A 21,397-nucleotide genomic window follows, 5' to 3' on the forward strand; every position below is an offset into this window, starting at 1 on the left:
CAGGTTGTGAAGGACTTTAAAGCCAGGTGGTTGTTTCATGTACACACGTTACGTAGGACACCATTGAGAAAAGCATTATTAACGTCTATTTGCTGAATATTCCAATTATGTGTCACAGCTAGAGTGAGAATTATCCTTATAGTTGAAGGCTTGATGACGGGACTAAACGTCTCAAAGTAATCAAGACCAGGGGTTTGTTGAAACCCTTGGCAACAAGTCTAGCCTTATACTTCTGTAATGAGCCATCAGCATTAAATTTGTACGAAAAACCCTTGTTCCCAACTACATTCATGTCAGGAGAGGATGTAACCAGGGTCCATGTTTGGTTCTTGACAAGTGCATCTAATTCACTTTGGCATGGTTGCCTTCCAATTGGCACTAATGAGAGCTGCACCAATGGAGGTTGGTTCAGGTTCAACTGCATCACTTCCAGAGATTAGAAGGGCAGTATGTAGATTATGAAAGTGAAGAAGGTCTTCAAAACTGTGACCCTTGCGAAGATGAGCTACTTTGGCCCTGTGTACCATAGGGTGAACATTGGTTACTTCAGACTTCAATACTCTGTCATCTTCAAGAAGCTCTGAGGAGGTAAGTCCAATCAAGATTCAAGGCTAGAAAGTGGGAGGAGATTGTAACGGGTTGGTAGAGAGTGGAAATGTGTGAACTAGGTGAGGTAAGATCAACTCAAGGGACATGGCTGGGGAGAAGTATTAGTATGTGGAGGAGAAATTAAGGGCTGTTGAGAAATACATGGGTAGGTGTAGTGGAGAGAGTTGGGGTGATATTTGGTACGAGAGGTGAAGATTGAGCAGGTAAGGTGGTGAGGCAGAATTGAGACCAGCTGCTGTAGTATTAAGAGGACCATTTTCAAAAGAGCAATTTACTCCAGAGGGAACAGTATCAGCAAGGACCAGTATCATTAGTTAAAGGAGGTTGTTGAAGGGAGACAAAAGGAAAATATTTACAATGTGAATAGTTAGGTAGTGTAGTTTTGTTGAGTGAAGAACTAGAGGATGTATTAAAGCTTCCATCAGCAAAAGGAAAACTAACATCATCAAATTGAAAGTAGGTGTAATGACAATTTTTCCATCAGGTTTTAGACATTTTAAACCCTTGAACAAGACTATACCCAACAAAGACCACTTGACAGAATGAAAATCAAATTTATGCTATGAAAAGGCCTAAGATATGGAAAACATGAACAGCCAAAGACTTTCAAACTATCATAAGAGGAAATGCATTGAACAATTTTTGGTAAGGTGATATATGCCAATAGTGGCAGTGGGCATTCGATTAATGAGGAAGGCTACAGTCTCAAATGCAAGCCACAATAATGTAAGGGCATAGATGCAGGGCTAAGAGAGTAAGACCAGTCCCACAATGTGTCTATGTTCCTCTCACTTCTAACGTTTTGTTGGTGGACATGGGAATAAGAATATAACTTGAATGCCTTGATCACTTAGTATGGAAGAAGAGCTTATATTCTCCTCCTTGATCCGAATGTAAGCATTTTAACTTGCATTCAAATTGCCTTTCAGCAAGATGGTGAAATTTTATAAAAATAGACCTAACTTCAGCTTTGGTTTTTAGAGGAAACAGCCAAGTGAACCTGCTAAGTCATCTAAGAAGTGCACATAATATCTAAATCCTTCGGCTGAAGGAAATGGGCAGGACCATAATTCACTGTGTATTATCTGAAGTGGAGCTGTGGTTTGAGATTGGGACAAAGGAAAGCTATTTCTATGGAAATTTCAACTGGCAGGCTTCACAAATAGAAGAAGGAGTACAAGAGATGTTATTCAGGGGAGAGTAGTTTTTGTGTATGGCAGCCAAGATTCTGTTTGAGTGGCTGAATGGGGATGTCCTAATCGTTTGTGCCAGGTTAAGTAGTTATTCTGATGTGTATTAACAGTATAACCACAATGAATGTTTAAGAGAGAACAAGCATCAGAATCAGCATTACAATCATTACTTTTGCAAACATACTTGAAGTAACATTACAAGGATTGGTTGTAGAAAGACAGAAATTTTTATACTTACAATAGGAGAATTACACTTATTACTAGAACTAATATTGGATGTATCAGTAGTACATTGCATAGAACTAGAATCAATACTAGTGTTAAGCAATGATGACCATTATTAACTACATGCAACTGTTCTTTATCAGTAACAAGACCTAATGAACAAGACAAATTTAGAGGAAATTGTTCAAATAGTGCAAGGGTGTAGCCGTAGCAGTAAGTGCCAGGTTGTGATGAGAGGTAGAACAAGTTTGAGTACGTAAAGTTGGTGGAGACTTGACATAGGGTATGTTAAGCTGATACAGTCCTCCTTTAAGACCCCTGAAGTAAAAGAGCTCTTGTGAACTTGTCCTTGACAACCAGGTTAGCATCAAATTCCACAATCACATGTTATCTTTTGAAATTTGAGATGCTAAGAAGGTTTTTGGTGATCTTAGGTACACAAGAATTTTTAAGATGCAAACATTTAGTGTGTAAACTACTAGAAAAGGAAGTAGACCAGTATGAGAGATTGAGAGAAACTCACCACTACCTACTTGAAGCTGATCCACCCCATCATAATTCTTGTTGAGATGTAGATTATTTAGGTCTGAAGTGACGTGGTCAGTTGCCCCCGAATCCATGTACCATACTGGATCAGTGGGTGTGAGAGATGTAGCAAGGGCAATAGGTTGAATCTGCTGTGGAAGAGAGTTATAGGCAGAAGCAGGTGATGCTTGTCCACTGTTATGCAGATTGGTAGCAGCAAAATGTGCCTGATTGTGACCTGACAGCTGTTGACTTGGTACACTGAATTCTCCTGAAGGATTAGTTTTACCACTTGTAATACCAGAACCTGAATTGAAGTTCAAAGGGGCAAAGCCATGACTATGATATGGTCTGTACAGATTTCCTCCATGTTGTTGCTGGTTTGTAAAAAATTGTGATTCAACACCAATACCAGCTGATGACTGAGCATCATTATAGTAAACTCCATTGTGAGGTTGAGGAGGTGATTCAATATAATATGAGCCATGTTGTTGAGGTGAAGGAGGTATATTAGTTTGTAAAGTTCCATTATATGCGGAGTTGAATCGATGATAGCATTGGACAGCTGAATGTCCAGCTTTGTTGCAAACTTGGCAGATAAGTCTGCTTTGTCTAGTACTTCTGCCTCTACCTCTTCCATAAGGCACAAAGTTAGAGGCTAGAGGTCTAGCGTGATACTCTGGTTGGCCATAAGAGTTATAGTTTTGTAAGGGAGGCATAGAGTAAGATTGAGGATAGTGTGGATTTCCCAGGGATATCAAAGAAGGTACAGGTGGAGTAGGATTGTAGACTGTTTCAGATATCTTTTCAGAATGGCGAGCTGCTAAACCATTTTTGTTTGAACCTTCATGCCTTATATCATTATTAACTGGACCTCTAGATGGAGCTACATTAGCTATATTGGCTGAGCAATTGTACAAGTCAACTGTATTAAATTTTTCAAGCCTAAGTTCATACTTCTGCAATACAAACTGTGCTTCCTGTAATGTGACAGTATCAATTTTGGATTCAAGTCTGGAAGTCAAATTTACCACAACTGCATCAAATTCGGGTCCCAAACCATCCAATACATACTGCAGTAAGTCTTCGCTAGAAACAACTAACCCACTGGCTGATAAACTTTCAGCAATCTCCTTCATTTTTTTAACATAATCTGCTATACTAAGGTTCCCTTTGGATGTTGTTTGAAGTAAATTCTTAAGGTGTAAGGCTCTTGCTTTAGAATCTGTGATGAATTCATGTTCTANCAACAATTAATTCTAATAGACAGTTTAATTAATTATTAAAAAAACTAAACTAATTACCTGGTTAAATAGGTGATAAAATCCCACAGCGCATTGAAGAATACCATGAATGAGAGTTCTAGTTGGTTCTTCGGCGCTGTACCATAGAGCTTCAAGAGAATCATGACATTCATAGTAAGCCCTCTTGTTGAAAAGTGCAACTGCTTCATCGACGCTAGAGTTTGAGTTTTCATCATCATTTTCATCATCAACGGAGAAACGATAAAAGAGATGAAAGAACTTGGAATTGACGGTGTAGATTGAGGAAGGTTTGTTATTGAGCTTTAAAGATTGTGAATAATTAGACCGTAGAAGGAAGAGTGAAGTTGTCGATGGAGGAAAACAAAGTGAGGAGAGAGTAAGAAATTTGAGAGCAAGTGCCATAGTTGTGTTGTGTAGTCGAATGGAGTCGTATGAAATATGAGATAATTTCAACCATATATCTTGTTGACCATACAATACAAAGGGTGCAGACTGCAGTTCTGTAAAACATAAAGGGTCACACAATAACTTGTCAATACGCTGTCGTTTTGAGTAAATTGTTTTAGATATTGCTTTGAGCTCAAACGAGCTACTGTACTAATTTCACTTTACTAATCTTCACTGATTCTCTCCTTTGTATATAAGAGAGATCTTCATTGTACATTCTTCAATTCAGCTTAATACAAATCAGTTTATCCATTTTGTTTTTGCTCTCTTAAATCTTCACATGGTATCAGAGCCACTAACTCGCGTCGATGACTGAGCATTCTGGTGTTGATAGTTCTGCAAAGAACGTGAATAAACTCTACAATCTGTCTGAGCTTCATTCGTCTATTGTTCCTTCAAGTCTTCAAGTAATAAATCTGAAGCTAACGAGGGACAATTACCGTGATAACTATCGATTCTGGCACTCACAAATTTTGTTCATAGTAGGAGCTCACGGATTGGAAGAGCATTTGACAGGTTTGATCCCCTGTCCTAAGCCTTTACTTACCTCGTCAATTGATATTTCAACTGAATCAGGAATAATTAGTTATAAAGAAACCCTAACTAAAGAAAAAATCAATCCTGAATATGTTGCTTGGAAACGCATTGATAAATTTCTTGTACCTGGTTACTTGCGTCAATATTCGAGTGTATGTTTAGCTGTGTATCTAAGTGTCAACTCTCTACCGATGTTTGGTTCACACTTGAAAATGAGTTCTTGTCAGATTCTAAAGCTAAGGCACTACACCTTAAAAACTTACTTCAAAATACTCAAAAAGGCAACCTTAGTGTTAGTGACTACATCAAGAAAATGAAAGGAATAGTTGAAAGTTTAGCATCCAGTGGACAAGTTGTTTCTGATGAAGATGTTCTTCAATATGTTCTAGATGGATTAGGTCTTGAATTTGATGCTGTTGTAGTCAATTTAACCTCCAGACTTGAGTCTAGGTTTGATTCTGTAAGTATTCAAGAAGCACAGTATCTTCTATAGAAATATGAGTTAAGACTAGAGAAATTCAACTCTATTGATTTTCCAACAAGTTCAGTAAATATAGCTGCAGTGAGTAATTCCAATAATTCTCACTTTAAACCTACTCATTCAAGCACTATTAATACTTCAGTTAGCTCTACTGGAAGTCCAACTTCTCTCACAGAGTTTACACCTTCCCTATGTAAAATAAGATGTTGAAACCAGATTGGGAGAAAAACAAAAAAGGAGTAGTAACGATTGTAAAACTGAATCTGTTTTAATTGACTAACTAACTGCAGAGTGAGTACACGCAATTGGTTTTATACAGAGATGATGAGCAGTAGCTTTTGCTTACTGTTTTACAAGACAAAGATAAGCAAAACGATGACGTTCTGCAAAGTTCTTTTAATGATTTTGAAACGGCAGCGTACAAGCCTTCTTTAATTTGAGACTCACTGAAACCGGTAGTAAGCATCTTTGAGACCTCCCTTGCTTGACTCTTATAGTCAACACTCTTCCTCAAACTGAACTCCTTGTAATCTAGGAGCACCAAATCATTTTTCAACACAACACCCTAAACATTTTATCTAATCCCTCTTAGACGCAACATTATCCTCTAGGAGCTACCATTCCCACTGAACAAACTGTTTCACATTATACTCCTTCCCAAACCTACTATAATCCTTTAGTACCTACCCACAGACCTGCTGTTTTTCACAATACTGGCAGAGGTCATGGTAGGAGTAATGGCAGAGAAAGGCCAATATGCCAAGTCTGCAGCAAGATTGGTCATACTGCATTGAAATGTTACCACAGGTATAACTCCAATTACAATGGGACCTCACCTCAATACAATTCTTCCCTACAAAAAATAGGTGCTCTATCATATGTCACCCCTGGTTCTCAAGTTCCTGTCACTTCTGGGCACAATTATGTTAATAGTCCCACTAGTAGCATCCTACCACAACAATCTATCCAGTCCTCCCATTCACATGAAGGATCACAATACCAAGGACAGTTTGCTGAAATCTCTCATCAACCACAACCACAACCCTTAACAATTTCACAACAAGGATTCCAAGTACCCAGCAAATAGCAACAAACACCCAACCAAGCCTACCTAGCTTCTCATTAGAACATACAACAACAAACACCTACCCAAGCCTACCTAGCTTCTCATCAGACCATACTTGTCAACTCCCATTCATCATCCTTCATTCCTGGTGGTGCCTCTATCTCATTAGATCCTACCTGGTATATGGATTCTAGTGCTACCAACCATGTCACTGTAGATCTTAGTTAGTTGAATGTGAGCAGAAATTATGGTGGAATTAAACAATTACAAGTAGGCAGTTGTGAGTTTCTTGATATATCCCATGTTGGCTTTGCTTCTTTACCTAGTTTTCTACAAGATAAATGTCTACATCTAAAAAACATTTTGTGTGTACCAAGAATTACTAAAAACTTTCTTAGTATATCCAAATTTACTAAAGACAATAATGTTATGGTTGAATTTAACTCTGACTGTTGCATTGTTAAGGACAAGGTTTCTAGAGCAGTTTTACAATAGGGAGAACTTAATGCTGGGCTATATCAATTGAGACTTCCATTTGTCAGTTCTTAGGACACTTTAGCTCAGTCTTCTATTCCTCTTAATGCACAAAGCTTAGTTTCTGTCACCAGTCACAAACCTCAAAATCAAAATTGTTTTGCTAGTGTTACTGCCATTGATTCTCATAAGTCTGTATCTACCTTAAGAGATAAGATCCCACACAAGAGTCTTAGTGAATTGCAAACTAGTGTCAGTCCTTCTACTGTTAATGTTGATAATAAATACATAGAGTCAGTTCTAGATGGTTGTAATGTTCCTTCAATAAATAAAACATTTCTATTTCTGATTACTGTTTATCTAANGTCGACAGCACTTGTGAGCTCCAAAAACGGTAGTTATTTCTTGTAAGCTTTGGGTTTATGACTTGTAAGTTTGAAGCAAGAGCTGAAGTCGTTCTAGTGGAAGCTTCCTTCAACATATCTTCAACGCCTTTAATCGATGAAGAGGTATTAGAAATTTTCACCATTGACGCAAGTCAAGGGCTCTGATACCATGTAAAATAAGATGTTGAAACCAGATTGGGAGAAAAACAAAAAAGGAGTAGTAACGATTGTAAAACTGAATCTGTTTTAATTGACTAACTAACTACAGAGTGAGTACACGCAATTGATTTTATATAGAGATGATGAGCAGTAGCTTTTGCTTACTGTTTTACAAGACAAAGATAAGCAAAACGATGACGTTCTGCAAAGTTCTTTTAATGATTTTGAAACGGCAGCGTACAAGCCTTCTTTAATTTGAGACTCACTGAAACCGGTAGTAAGCATCTTTGAGACTTCTCTTGCTTGACTCTTATAGTCAACACTCTTCCTCAAACTGAACTCCTTGTAATCTAGGAGCACCAAATCATTTTTCAACACAACACCCTAAACATTTTATCTAATCCCTCTTAGACGCAACATTATCCTCTAGGAGCTACCATTCCCACTGAACAAACTGTTTCACATTATACTCCTTCCCAAACCTACTATAATCCTTTAGTACCTACCCACAGACCTGCTGTTTTTCACAATACTGGCAGAGGTCATGGTAGGAGTAATGGCAGAGAAAGGCCAATATGCCAAGTCTGCAGCAAGATTGGTCATACTGCATTGAAATGTTACCACAGGTATAACTCCAATTACAATGGGACCTCACCTCAATACAATTCTTCCCTACAAAAAATAGGTGCTCTATCATATGTCACCCCTGGTTCTCAAGTTCCTGTCACTTCTGGGCACAATTATGTTAATAGTCCCACTAGTAGCATCCTACCACAACAATCTATCCAGTCCTCCCATTCACATGAAGGATCACAATACCAAGGACAGTTTGCTGAAATCTCTCATCAACCACAACCACAACCCTTAACAATTTCACAACAAGGATTCCAAGTACCCAGCAAATAGCAACAAACACCCAACCAAGCCTACCTAGCTTCTCATTAGAACATACAACAACAAACACCTACCCAAGCCTACCTAGCTTCTCATCAGACCATACTTGTCAACTCCCATTCATCATCCTTCATTCCTGGTGGTGCCTCTATCTCATTAGATCCTACCTGGTATATGGATTCTAGTGCTACCAACCATGTCACTGTAGATCTTAGTTAGTTGAATGTGAGCAGAAATTATGGTGGAATTAAACAATTACAAGTAGGCAGTTGTGAGTTTCTTGATATATCCCATGTTGGCTTTGCTTCTTTACCTAGTTTTCTACAAGATAAATGTCTACATCTAAAAAACATTTTGTGTGTACCAAGAATTACTAAAAACTTTCTTAGTATATCCAAATTTACTAAAGACAATAATGTTATGGTTGAATTTAACTCTGACTGTTGCATTGTTAAGGACAAGGTTTCTAGAGCAGTTTTACAATAGGGAGAACTTAATGCTGGGCTATATCAATTGAGACTTCCATTTGTCAGTTCTTAGGACACTTTAGCTCAGTCTTCTATTCCTCTTAATGCACAAAGCTTAGTTTCTGTCACCAGTCACAAACCTCAAAATCAAAATTGTTTTGCTAGTGTTACTGCCATTGATTCTCATAAGTCTGTATCTACCTTAAGAGATAAGATCCCACACAAGAGTCTTAGTGAATTGCAAACTAGTGTCAGTCCTTCTACTGTTAATGTTGATAATAAATACATAGAGTCAGTTCTAGATGGTTGTAATGTTCCTTCAATAAATAAAACATTTCTATTTCTGATTACTGTTTATCTAATAATATTGTTTCTAATTTGTGCAATATGATTGATCATATCAATGAAACTTCTACTGTTGATCTTGTTAGCAATACTAATGGTATTTATTCTAATGATAATAGTCATACTATTGATAATACTCCTAATAGAACTACTAGTCATGATGTTTCTATTAATCTTGATGCTGGTATTCATTCTGTCTCGGATAGCATTTATCCTGGTGTTAATAGTCATATTGTTGATGATACTCATAATAAGAATGCTAGTCATGTTGTTCCTGTTGATTTTGGTGCTGATGGTATTAATTTTGTTACTGATCCTGTTGATTCTGATGCTGATGGTGTTAATTTTGTTGCTGATCACCATGTTGTTGATAATGTTCCTAGTTACTCTTTTAATAATAAAGCTTGCAATGCTACTGAAATTGATTATAGTACTAGTAGTAATACTGATGACAATTTGGTGTCTCAATGTCACCTGTATTTGCCCAACAGTTCACCTTTAGCTCTTCAAGCCACTTGTCCCAAACAGAACATTTCATCACTTTGGCATAAAAGATTAGGGCATCCACATTCTAAAGTTTTTCAGAAAATTATGTTGCAAATTAATCACAATCTTTCGAAGCATATTCCTTCCATTTCTTTTTGTGATGCATGTCAACTTGGCAAAATGCACAAAAACAGTTAACTTGGCAAAATGCACAAAAAAAGTTTTGTTGTCTCTCATTCCAAAGCTGTTGTTCCTCTTGAATTAGTTCATAGTGACATTTGAAGTCCTGCTCCAGTGGCATCCATTGAAGGCTTTAAGTACTATGTGCATTTTCTTGACGATTTTAGCAGGTTTACCTGGCTTTTTCCCTTAAGAACCAAAGTTGAAGTGCATTCTATTTTTGTTAAATTTCATCATTTAGCTGAGAGATAGTTTAATCATAAACTTAAGTGTCTATAGTCTGATCAAGGGAGTGAATATAGGGGTTTAATTCCTTACCTAACCAAGTCTGGCATTCAGTTTAAGCACTCTTGTGCTTATGTCCATCAACAAAATGGACGAAATGAGAGAAAACACAGGCATATAGTTGAAACTGGTCTCACCCTACTTGCTTATGCCTCCATGCCTATGAATTTTTGGTGGCTTGCATTTGATACTGCTGTATTTTTAATCAATAGGATGTCATTTGCTGTTCTTGATTTTCATTGTCCTTATCAGTTGCTGTTTTGTCGATTACCGCTTTATTCATCTTTAAAAGTTTTTGGATATGCATGTTTTCCTTACCTAAGATATTACAATAGGCACAAACTTAGTTTTCATTCATCTAAGTGTGTATTTGTAGGATATAGTCTAGTTCATAAAGACTATAGGTGTTTAAGTCCTGAAGGTAAAATTTTTATTACACCTAATGTCACTTTTAATGAAGATGAATTTCCTTTTGTGCATAACTTTCTTCACTCTTCAGTTTCACCTTATGCACAGTCAACAAACATCCTTTCTAGTCTTAGAAAGTACCACCATCAGTGTCTCCTACTGTTGTAGCTCCCAGTAGTAAAGTATCTCCAGTAGTATCATGCTCTACATCCATTCCTCCTTCAACAGTTGGTGCACAAAATTCCTCCTAAACATCACCTTCCCATAAATCCAATCTTGTCTCCAATAACCCTTCATCTTCAGAAAGTTGTCCCTTACCATCATCAGTTTTACCTCACCAATCACATGTACCAGTTACAGCATCTCCTCCAACACCTACAATATTACACCCTATCACTATTCAAAATCAGCCTACCACATCACAACCTCACATATTACAAAATTAGAAGTCTTCACACTGTCAGGAACCTAATCTCTATCCTCTTATAGTAGACTTAACACCATCTCAATTGGTTATTTCATCCACTGATAACCCTACTACATCATAACCTCTTATCACACAAAATCAGTCTACTACATCTCAATTTCACCAGTCAAAAAATCAGGAACTTTCTCACTACGCTCTTGTAATTGATTTAAGTCCATCACAATTTCATACTTCATCAGCTAGTCTGCCTACTACATTAAACCCTCTTGAAACAAATCACTCACTATCAGCAACCTTTTCTCTAACTACAAACACATATCCTATGTTAACTAGAGAAAAAACCAGTTTTTAACACAAAACTACCCTTATCATATCTGGTCAAGAACCTGTCCTACCAGAACCTGATTTAGTTGCTGAAGCCTTGGTCAGTAATGAATGGAGAGAAGCCATGCAACTTGAGTATGATGCATTAGTAAAGAACAACACTTGGTCCCTTGTTCCCAAGATGAGTGATATGAAGATTGCTGGTAACAAATGGGTCTTTAGGACAATGTTTCATGCTGATGGGTCCCTACAAAAGTACAAAGCAAGACTGGTTGCCAAGGGGTTTAAGCAAACCCCTGGTTTGGATTTTTTTGAAACTTTCAACCTTGTAATTAAGCCTTCACCCATCAGAATTATACTAACTCTTGCTGTGACTAATGGATGGGACATCCAACAAGTGGATGTCAATAATGTAATGAAACAGTCTATATGAGGCAACCTAAAGGATTTGAAAATCCTCAATTTCCTACTCATGTTTGCGAGTTGAATAAAGCCATTTATGGACTTAAATAGGCTCCAAGAGCTTGGTTTGATAAACTGAAGTTTGTTCTTTTGGACAGAGGTTTTAAAAACTCTATATCTAATTCCAACCTATTCATTCTCAAAAATGATTCCTACATCATCTATGTCCTTGTATATGTTGATGATATATTAATTATTGGGTCCAATGTCTCATGCACACATCAACTTGTTCAAGATCTTAATGATCACTTTACCTTAAAAACTCTTGGGTCTATTAAGTATTTTCTTGGTTTGGAAGCCACAAGGACCTCTGCTGGAATTCATTTGAAGCAAACAAAATACATTGTTGATTTGCTATCCAAAACTAAGATGATGGATGCTCATGCATGTTCCACACCCATGGTTGTTGACACAAAACTTTCTTCCACTGACAGTGAATTGTTCAAAGATCCCAGCCTATATAGAAGCACCATTGGAGCCCTTCAATACTTAACTTTAACCAGACCCGACATCAACTTTACTGTTAATAAGCTGAGTCAATTTCTACAAGCACCAACAGAACTCCAATGGCAAGCTTGTCAGAGAGTTTTAAGGTATATCAAAGGTACACAGTATCATGGGTTGCAGTTCAGACCAGTTGCATCTTTGAATGTTGAATGCTATACTGATGCAGATTGGGGTAGCAGTTTAGATGATCGACGGTCCACAAGGGGGTACTATGTTTATCTAGGCCCTAATCTTATCCAATGGAGTTCCCAGAAACAGAGAGTTGTTGCTCTTTCTTCAATAGAGGCTGAATATAGAGCCTTAGCACACACAACCACTGAAATAGCTTGGTTACAAAGTATGTTTTCTGAGTTAGGTTTGATTCTGAACATTCCTCCAATAATTTGGTGCGATAATGTTAGTGTTGGTGCCCTTGCTGCAAATCCTGTTTTTCATTCTAGGACAAAGCATATTGAGATTGATATTCATTACATCAGGGATCAGGTTTTAGCTAAAAAGCTCATGGTTCAATAGGTTCCATCTCGACTACAAATTGCTGATGTTCTTTCCAAAACTTTATCAACAGCTTAATTCCTTGAATTGAAAGAAAAATTGAATGTTATAGCCATGACTGATTCCGAAAAAAAAGGATGAGGTAGTAAAGTGTTGTACTGCAGACTCTAGCTAAAATATCCAGCTAGCAACCATTTAATTGAAGCAGCAGTTCAGTTAAGAAGCAGCAGCTCAGTTAAGAAGCAGCAGTTCAGCTATGAAAATGCAGTTCTAAAGCTTTGTTGTATGTGTTGTTTTCAGCTAAAAAGCTCTGCTGTATGTGTTGTTTTCAACTAAAAAGCAGCAGTTCAGCTGTGAAAAATGCAGTTCTGAGTGGTGAGTGCAGTTCAGCTGTGACAAATGCAGTTTTGAAGCTCTATTGATGTGTACTGTGGTGTGTGTTCAGCTGTGAAAAATGCAGTTTTGAGTGCTAAAAAGCAGCAGTTCAGCCGTGAAAAATGCAATTCTGAATGGTGAGTGCAGTTCAGTTGTGAAAAATGTAGTTTTGAAGCTCTATTGATGTGTACTGTGGTGTGTGTTCAGCTGTGAAAATGCAGTTTTGAAGCTCAGTTGATGTGTACTGTGTTGCTTGAAGAAACAAATAGGAAAAATGCAGTCGGTTGTAGTATGTGTTGTGATAAATGTTGTGGTGAAAATCAGTTGCTTGAAGAAATAGAGTTCTGATAGGAAAAATGCAGTTTGTTTTGAGGGGAAGTGTTGACCTTCAACCATATGAGGAGTAGTTCAATTTGAGGGGAAATGTTGACCATACAACACAAAGGGTGCAGACTGCAGTTCTATAAAACATAAAGGGTCACACAGGAAGGAACTTGTGAATACGCTGTCGTTTTGAGTAAACTGTTTTAGATATTGCTTTGAGCTCAAACGAGCTACTTTACTAATCTCCACTGATTCTCTCCTTTGTATATAAGAGAGATCTTGATCGTACATTCTTCAATTCAGCTTAATACAAATCAGTTTATCCATTTTGTTTTTGCTCTCTTAAATCTTCACATATCTCTTCTGACCTTAAGACTATAAATATTTATAAACTTCATAGATTTTTAGACACAAATGTGACGATTTTTATAATAAGGTCAGCATCAAATCAAACGTAGGGGGTTATATTTATATACCATTGTCAAGAGTTGCTTGGTCTATTTAAAGTCCAATTAAGATGTGTGGATGTTAGGGGAATTAATAAATTGTTGAGCTTTTCTCAAGAGATAAGATAATTAGAGATAAAATATAATTGAATAGAGTATATTTTGCTTTATTTATATATATATAATATTTATATTATATATTTTTTTTGCTTTATTTTATATATATATATATTATATATATATATATATATATATATATTTGTTTTATAAGCCATGAAGTTTACTCATATGCTTTTGGCAATAAAAATTTTAACTGCCTGTTTGTGCGGTTTGTCTTTGCTTTAAATCTGCTACATTAATGTGAAACCATTCAACTTTTGTCCCTTTAGTTTTTTTTACTAGAATAAATGTTTGTGAAAGCATCAAACTTTGCTGCATATTAAATGCAAATTTCAAAATCAGGAGATTTCATTTCAATTTACTTGCCTGTTCATGTTTTGAAAGCTTATGATTTGTTCTTGTATGTGTTGACATGTTTTCTCAATTTTAAAGCTTGTCATGCCTACAACCAACTAATTTTTAATGAATGATTTTGTTGAGCTTGTTTCTTTGCTTGTTGTGTTTGTTGCATTCAATGGCTTTTAAATATGAAATGGTGGAGATAGGTGTATAAATTTAATTACACCTAATTGGATATGAATTTGAATTTGCATTTCTGTTGGTTTTAGCTTCTTAAGCCTTTGCAGCTCTTGTTTTTATAATTCTAAACTTTGACTACCAACTCCTCTTCTTTGCGGATCAATCGCATGCGTGTTTGTCTTGATTTATTGTGAACTTGCCAAAACACTTTCAAGATCTGTAGTAGCTTAGAAAAAAACAATTTCCATTACTATGATGAAACAATAGACCATAGACACCAAACATGGATGTATTAAGGCAAAAAGCTGGACACATTTTTTTCTTTAGGAAGAAATCAAAACATGCTTATTCGTTATTCGCATATTTTTGGCTAATCATTAATAACTTATAACTATAATTCACTTTTAAAAAATAATGCATGCTGATTAAGAATTTTAACGACTTGTTTTTTTTTTCTTGTAAAAATTCTTAGTTATCTTGGGCATTATTTTATGATGAAATTGAAATGGTTAGAAACGGATTTCACCAAATTAATTACAACAGTTATGAAGCACCCAAAAACCATGATAAAATATATCTAGTAGTCGTATATATTAAGAAACATATAAGCAATACGTAATGTCATTCATTAAAGAACGTTACATTGTACTATATATAAAATCGTCATGAAGAAGCAATTAACGGAGCAAAGTTGAGTTGAAGGATTTCTTTGAGCTCCTCGGCTTTCAATTAAGTGCAAGCACAAACCCTTTTGGGACAGATTTGATTATTTGGAGTTTGACAACAAAACCCTCATTTAGTTGGGCAATCTGTTGTGCAATTGGCATCATTTATACAACGAATTTTTAAAATTGTGAAAGCTTCAACTCTTGATAACTCATCAACAAATGCTACATCTGTAAATCCAAATTAACTTATTAATTGAAAGATGACACACACACACACACAAAGATACATAAGGTTCATTTTATTTTTCCCTACGTGAGATCGTTAAGTATTAATTCAACCGCTTCGTTTAGAAAGCATTAAAAACTCTCATGAAATTATACAAAATCCCTAAAAATATCAAAAACTTCTTTGAGAATATTAAACACCCCCGTACAAAATTATAAAAAAAAACTCCTTGTAAGATATTTTAGTGCTTTCTAAATGTAGTGAATGAGTTTAATACTAAAGCACCTCACTAGAGGAAAATTAGATAAATCCCATATATTATGCAAATATATTTATATTATTGGCACTGTAAGTCTCGGTAATATAAACATAATGCATGGAAGAGAGAGAGGGAGAGAGGGAGACGAACATGATGCAGTAAGCAAGACAGCAACCACCAAAAGAGCTGGCTTGGCGAAAATTTTCTCCATTTCTTTTAGGGTAAGGAGTATAAAACTTACACTAAAAAAAATAATATATACGGCCTTATTTATAAGCTACTTATTGCGGTTCTCCTTAATGATAGGAAACAAAACACTAAAAAATTATTAACATATGGATGGAATTACTTGAAGAAACTAACATCATGAATCAAAACTATATATTAGGATAAATGAGGTTATTATTATCTAATTATGCATAACGAAAACCCTCCTACTACCTTAATAAGATTTATGTACAGCTCGTGTGGCTTAATTTTCTGATTTGGTCAGAAACATAATAAATAACAATAAAAAATAACTATTATACTTTAATAACCTTAATAAACTACTTGAAGATATTGTAAGAATTCTATATAGCCTTATATGATTTTGATATGGTTGACGTCAATTCAGGTTGGTGCACTCTCGACGCTTCAACGCTTCAGTTAGACACTACTAGAATGATAATTCATAAGTAATACTGGAGAGAGTTTAGATTATTACACGTATGAACATGGAGACCATATATGTATAGGAGCTAAATGACCATGTTCGGTAGGATTTTTGCATTAAGTATGTAAGTTTTTTTTTCAACTTATGAACCTAGAGTGGTAACTCTCATTCCTGGTATGATCACCTAACCTTGTCTTGGCATAATAGTTTTGTTTAAACTTCCAGTATGACCACCTCGTGTTTAAAGCGACCATCTTCTCTTATGTTAATTATATGTCGTATCGGGTGAGCACCTCTGAGTCAGAGTGATCACTTTGTATTTGATAGATGTATTTGGGTAACACGTGTTATGCTTCTAAAATGCATGAGCTGTTTTATTCTCTTTTGAGATATTTGTGTGATCCATAACACTTGTCAATTTCATATTCAATGTGCTTGAAAGTTTTATTATCTTTGATAGGTGGCATCTCGATATTGAAATAAACTTTTATAAAGGTGAATCCAATAAAGTTTTTTTTTGCCACCTTTCCTTGCATTGGTCGGCTGTTTTGTTATATAAACTCTTCTCCAATGCAATTTTTGTTAAGCCTGATATCTCCCTGAAAAGTACACTGAAAATTCTCTTAATTTTTACTTTGTTTTTGTCAAGTTTCTATGCTTAGGTAAAACTTTAAAATACCTCCTTGAAAGTATCCATAATGCATCCTAGCTCACGATGTGTTGTTCATAGCTGATGTATGAAGCGTGCTGAGCTTCTTCCACCAAAGTACATCTTCGTTTCTAGTCTTTGAGAGAAGCTCAAGCCTGACTGAGTTGGTTGTGTGTTCTTGTAAGCTCACTATGGTTGTACGTTGTTTAACCAAAGGGTAGAGATTGAAGCGCTGCAAAACAGGGGTGTTTTGGTAACTGAGGCTTAATCTTTGACTTTGTAATTAAGTTGTAAAGTAAACCTAGTGGATTAATTGATGTTAATCGTAATACTACTCATTGTCGGTATGATGGGGAGCCTATAGGTTACACACATAGAAGATAATTTAATAATCAGTTTATGCACGGGGTGTTTTCGTCTTTTAGGGCGAAAGGGTATTTTGGTAATCTCACAGTACAATTAAATTTGTTGAGGTTGTTGCCTGTATTTAATTTGATGTTAAAATTAAATAAGTGGGATTATATTTAAATATATGTACACATATATTTAAATGAATTATTATTATTATTATTATTATTAATTGTTAATATATTTTATAAAAATATTAATTGAGTTTAATTGGAATAAAAATAATTAAAATAACATATCATGATTGGGAGTGTTTGAACATAGGAGTTGTTTGGGTTGGAGCCCAAGTCTATTCCTCATTGGAATAGGGTTTCACATGCACTATATAAGTGCGTGTGTTTTGTGATTTTAAAGAGAGAATTCATATTTTATTAAAAGAAAACAGCCTCCTTTCTCTCTACATCTCACGCCACCCTTGGACATTGAATCAAAGTCTCTTTGATTTTTTATTTGGTTCTTGAAGCTAAAGAGGATCTTGCAAATCCCTCTTTAGCTCTCCGGGTTATCTTCGTGTGAATTACCACTGGTTTGATTCTATTTTGAATCGGTAGCAAACCCAATCGGAGACAAGTTTGAAGGAGCCTCCAAATGTGCGTATGAACTCTAATCTTAACTCTGATTGTTCATATTACTGCAGATTTTTTATTTAACATATTATCTGTAATATATGTACCCTGATCTTAGCTTAAAAAGGAATTGATCGTTGTTTTGTTTTCGTTTTCCGCTGCCATGGATTAGATCATTTCCTTATAGTGGTATCAGAGCCTAGGGTGCCAGATTTTATAGTTTAATGTATGTTTGATAACATGTATTTGATTGATAATATGTTGCTTTGTTAAATCTGTATATATTCTGCCTTGAGAGCATGTTTTAAGAAATCAATATACTTGATTAATTTAATTTATTGATGATTTGCAAGATTGGTATATTGAGATCTAAATTTTTGTTGACATCTGATGATTAGATTGATTGCAATATCTGTTTGGCCTTTTTTTGTTGCTGGTTGAACTGATATGTTACAGATCAGTGCATGCCTGCCGTGACAATTGTTCTTTAACGTGATTGCTAATTGAATACCAGCGCTCACAGTGGCGATATAACCCATCACTGTGGCAATCGTGGTGTAAAGAAGGCACTAATGAAAATGAGAGCTCGTTGCAGCGATATAACACATCGCCACAGCGATAGAACATGGTACGCATGTGTGATAATAACCAATACACGCCACGACGATATAACCCATTGCCGCGGTGAGCATACTTTCGAGTACGTAAGGGCCAAAGTGAAAAGTTTCAAAACTTTTAGACCAAATGTAGATTTGTAAATTGTCAGAGGGTAATTGATAATTCACCCACCCAATTCAAAAATTGATTGTTTTTTAATGTATGCAATGTACTTGTTTGAATATTGCATGGTGCCGATACATGAGCCTTAAGACCTATGGTGAATGTTCTAAAATATTTTTGGGTATGTATGGTTGTAATTTTAAAATAGGGCCCGCATGTCTTGCCTTTCTTCCCCTTCTCGATGTAAATTATCTTCTGAACTCATTCCCCTCGAATGTAAATCGAGGTTTCTAAATTTATTGATGTAAAATTAGTTTGAGGTTAATTTCATTGTAAATTTAGTATAATATTTTTGTAATGTACTTGAAGATGGAGCAAGGACAAGGCAATCATACTTGAAGACTCAAGATATTTATTACAGGACCCCTAGGTGACCCACCGATTCTTCTAGGCTCGAGGAAATCGGCTTTTAGTTAGGCCATGTACCAGCATATTTATATTTTTGTTTAGAATGCATGCTAAGGTTAAATGTTCAATAATATGCCAATAAATGTCATTCTAACAAAGATGATAATCTAGTGAGACATAAAATAAAAACCCTCAAATAAAGTATATTAAGTCATATGTATGCCTTCCATCACCATGGGTTAATCAAACCACTGTTCGTCAGAACCTTGTTCGCCAAAGTGAAGGGTACACTTCTACCAGTGGGAGGTTAAAGCTCATTGGAGTTTTCCTTAATGGTGATGGGTCGACTTTAAATGACAGTTTTGCTTGTTCGCTAAAGCGAAGGTTCATAAACACGTCATAGGCATAGTAGAGAAGTACACATGTTGTGTACGTGGTGACATGTAGTGTCCACTCTACTGATAATGGGAATCACACTTGAGGACGATGGCTAGGTCGTTGGATTGTGTGATTGGCTTGTTGGCTTGCTTTACACTTAAGGCTAATAGTGGGAGCTATCAACTGGTTTGGATTAAGTTTGTTGGCCTACCTAATCAACCCATTTTGGCTTGTTCGACAAAGTGGAGGTTTGAAATAGGCTAGATGGGATCTCAGTCCACTAGGAAAGCCAACGGGCTTTCTCGAGTAAATAGTGAGGGCTATTGACTTGAGGAAAATAGTGGGGGCGTTTTAATAAAAGACCATATTAAACGTTAATGAAAATTATAATGACTTTCACTTTTCTGCAATTGTAGATTCACCAACATCAGCATTATGAACTTGCGACCGATAATTGAGAAAGAATACAAGCTGGATGGATCCAATTTCTCAGACTGGTATCGTAATCTTTGGATTATATTGAAGTTCGAAAAGAAATTGTATATCGTTGATAAGCCATATATGGCTGAACCTAGTCCTGATCCACTCAGGAAGTAAAAGACACTTATCAAAAGTTCCTTGACGATGCTGATGGCGTTCAATGCCTAATGTTAGCATCAATGACAACTGAGCTGCAAAAACAGCATGAGAATATGGACGCTGCTGCCACTATTCTGCACCTCAAGGAGCTTTTCGAAGGGAATGCTTGACATGAGAGGTACAAGGTGTTGAAAGCACTATTTGGAAATCACATGATTGAGGGAACCAAAGTTGGCCCTCATGTACTCAAAATGATCGAGTACATGGAGAGGCTTGAGACTTTGGGGTTTGGGTTGGATGTAGAATTACAAGTAGATTTGATTCTGTAATCTTTACCTGATTCTTTTTCACTGTTCATAATGAACTTCAATATAAACATGATGGTGAAATCCCTTTTAGAACTTCTGAACATGCTGAGGACTGTAGAGCAGGACATGAAAAGGTCCAAACTTGTTTTACTCGTGGGTGTTGGTAAAGGGAAGGGTAAAGGTAAAGGTAAGGGTAAGGGTCAGGGAAAGGGAAAGGCCAAGGCTAAACCCAAGTCTAAACCCAAAGGGCAGGGTGCTCTTAGGCGTGAGAGTGGTGTTGGTAAAGGTGGAAGAGTAATTTGCTTCTATTGTGGCAAGCTTGGCCATTGGAGAAAGCACTACAAGGCTTTCCTCGCTAGCAAGAAGAAGTTAGAGGCTTCAACTTCAGCTATGTTCATGGTTGAAATTAACTTCTCTCCTTCAACATCTTAGGTCATTGACACAGGATGTGACACTCACGTTTGCACTGATGTGCAAGGACTAAGGTAAAGTAGATTGCTTGCCAAGGGAGAAGTGGACCTACGAGTTGGAAATGGAGCGCATGTGGCTGCATTGGCTATAGGAACTTACTATTTATCTTTGCCTTTGGGCTTGTTATTGGAACTTCATAACTGTTATTACGTACCTTTTATTTCCAGAAATATTATTTCAGTATCCGCTTTGGATGATATAGGGTATCATTTTTAGATTTCTAATAGGTTGTTGTCCTTTAGTTTGAATGGTATTATATTTGGAATTGCAAGGTTATATAACGGGTTATATGTTCTTGATTTAAACAATAAGGATATTCTCAGAGTTGAAACCAAAAGAGCTAAACATAGCGATCGAAACCAAACATACCTCTGGCATTGTAGATTGGGTTATGTTAATCTGACTTGCATTGCAAAACTTCAAAGGGATGGAGTTTTGGACCCTTTTGACTTCCAGTCATTTGAGGTATGCAGATCATGTCTTTTAGGCAAGCTAACCAAGTCTCATTTCACAGGACAAGGTGAAAAGGCTACTGAAGTACTGTTAGGCATCATCCATAGTGATGTATGTGGTCCACTAACAGTTGAAGCCAGAGGTGGATATTCATACTTCATTACATTTACTGATGATTTTAGTAGATATAGTTATGTCTATCTTATGAGACATAAATTTGA

The 21,397-nt window shown here is 36.2% G+C and overlaps 2 protein-coding genes across 2 annotated transcripts; one reads left to right on the forward strand and one right to left on the reverse strand.

Annotated features, from left to right (window-relative positions):
- Window positions 1–3,447: 3,447 nt before the first annotated feature.
- On the reverse strand, window positions 3,448–4,219 carry LOC116143919. Its single transcript, XM_031429365.1, has 3 exons — window positions 3,901–4,219; window positions 3,584–3,777; window positions 3,448–3,477 (listed from the first exon to the last, which is right to left on the reverse strand). The coding sequence occupies exons 1-3, from the start codon at window positions 4,217–4,219 to the stop codon at window positions 3,448–3,450; spliced, it is 543 nt and encodes a 180-aa protein (XP_031285225.1).
- Window positions 4,220–20,354: 16,135 nt separating this feature from the next.
- On the forward strand, window positions 20,355–20,684 carry LOC116143920. Its single transcript, XM_031429366.1, has one exon. It carries the CDS (start codon window positions 20,355–20,357, stop codon window positions 20,682–20,684), a length of 330 nt encoding a protein of 109 aa, XP_031285226.1.
- The last annotated feature ends 713 nt before the right edge of the window (window positions 20,685–21,397 follow it).

Source organism: Pistacia vera, unplaced genomic scaffold (assembly GCF_008641045.1).
Source record: "Pistacia vera cultivar Batoury unplaced genomic scaffold, PisVer_v2 Contig434, whole genome shotgun sequence".
Taxonomy (NCBI): Eukaryota; Viridiplantae; Streptophyta; class Magnoliopsida; order Sapindales; family Anacardiaceae; genus Pistacia; species Pistacia vera.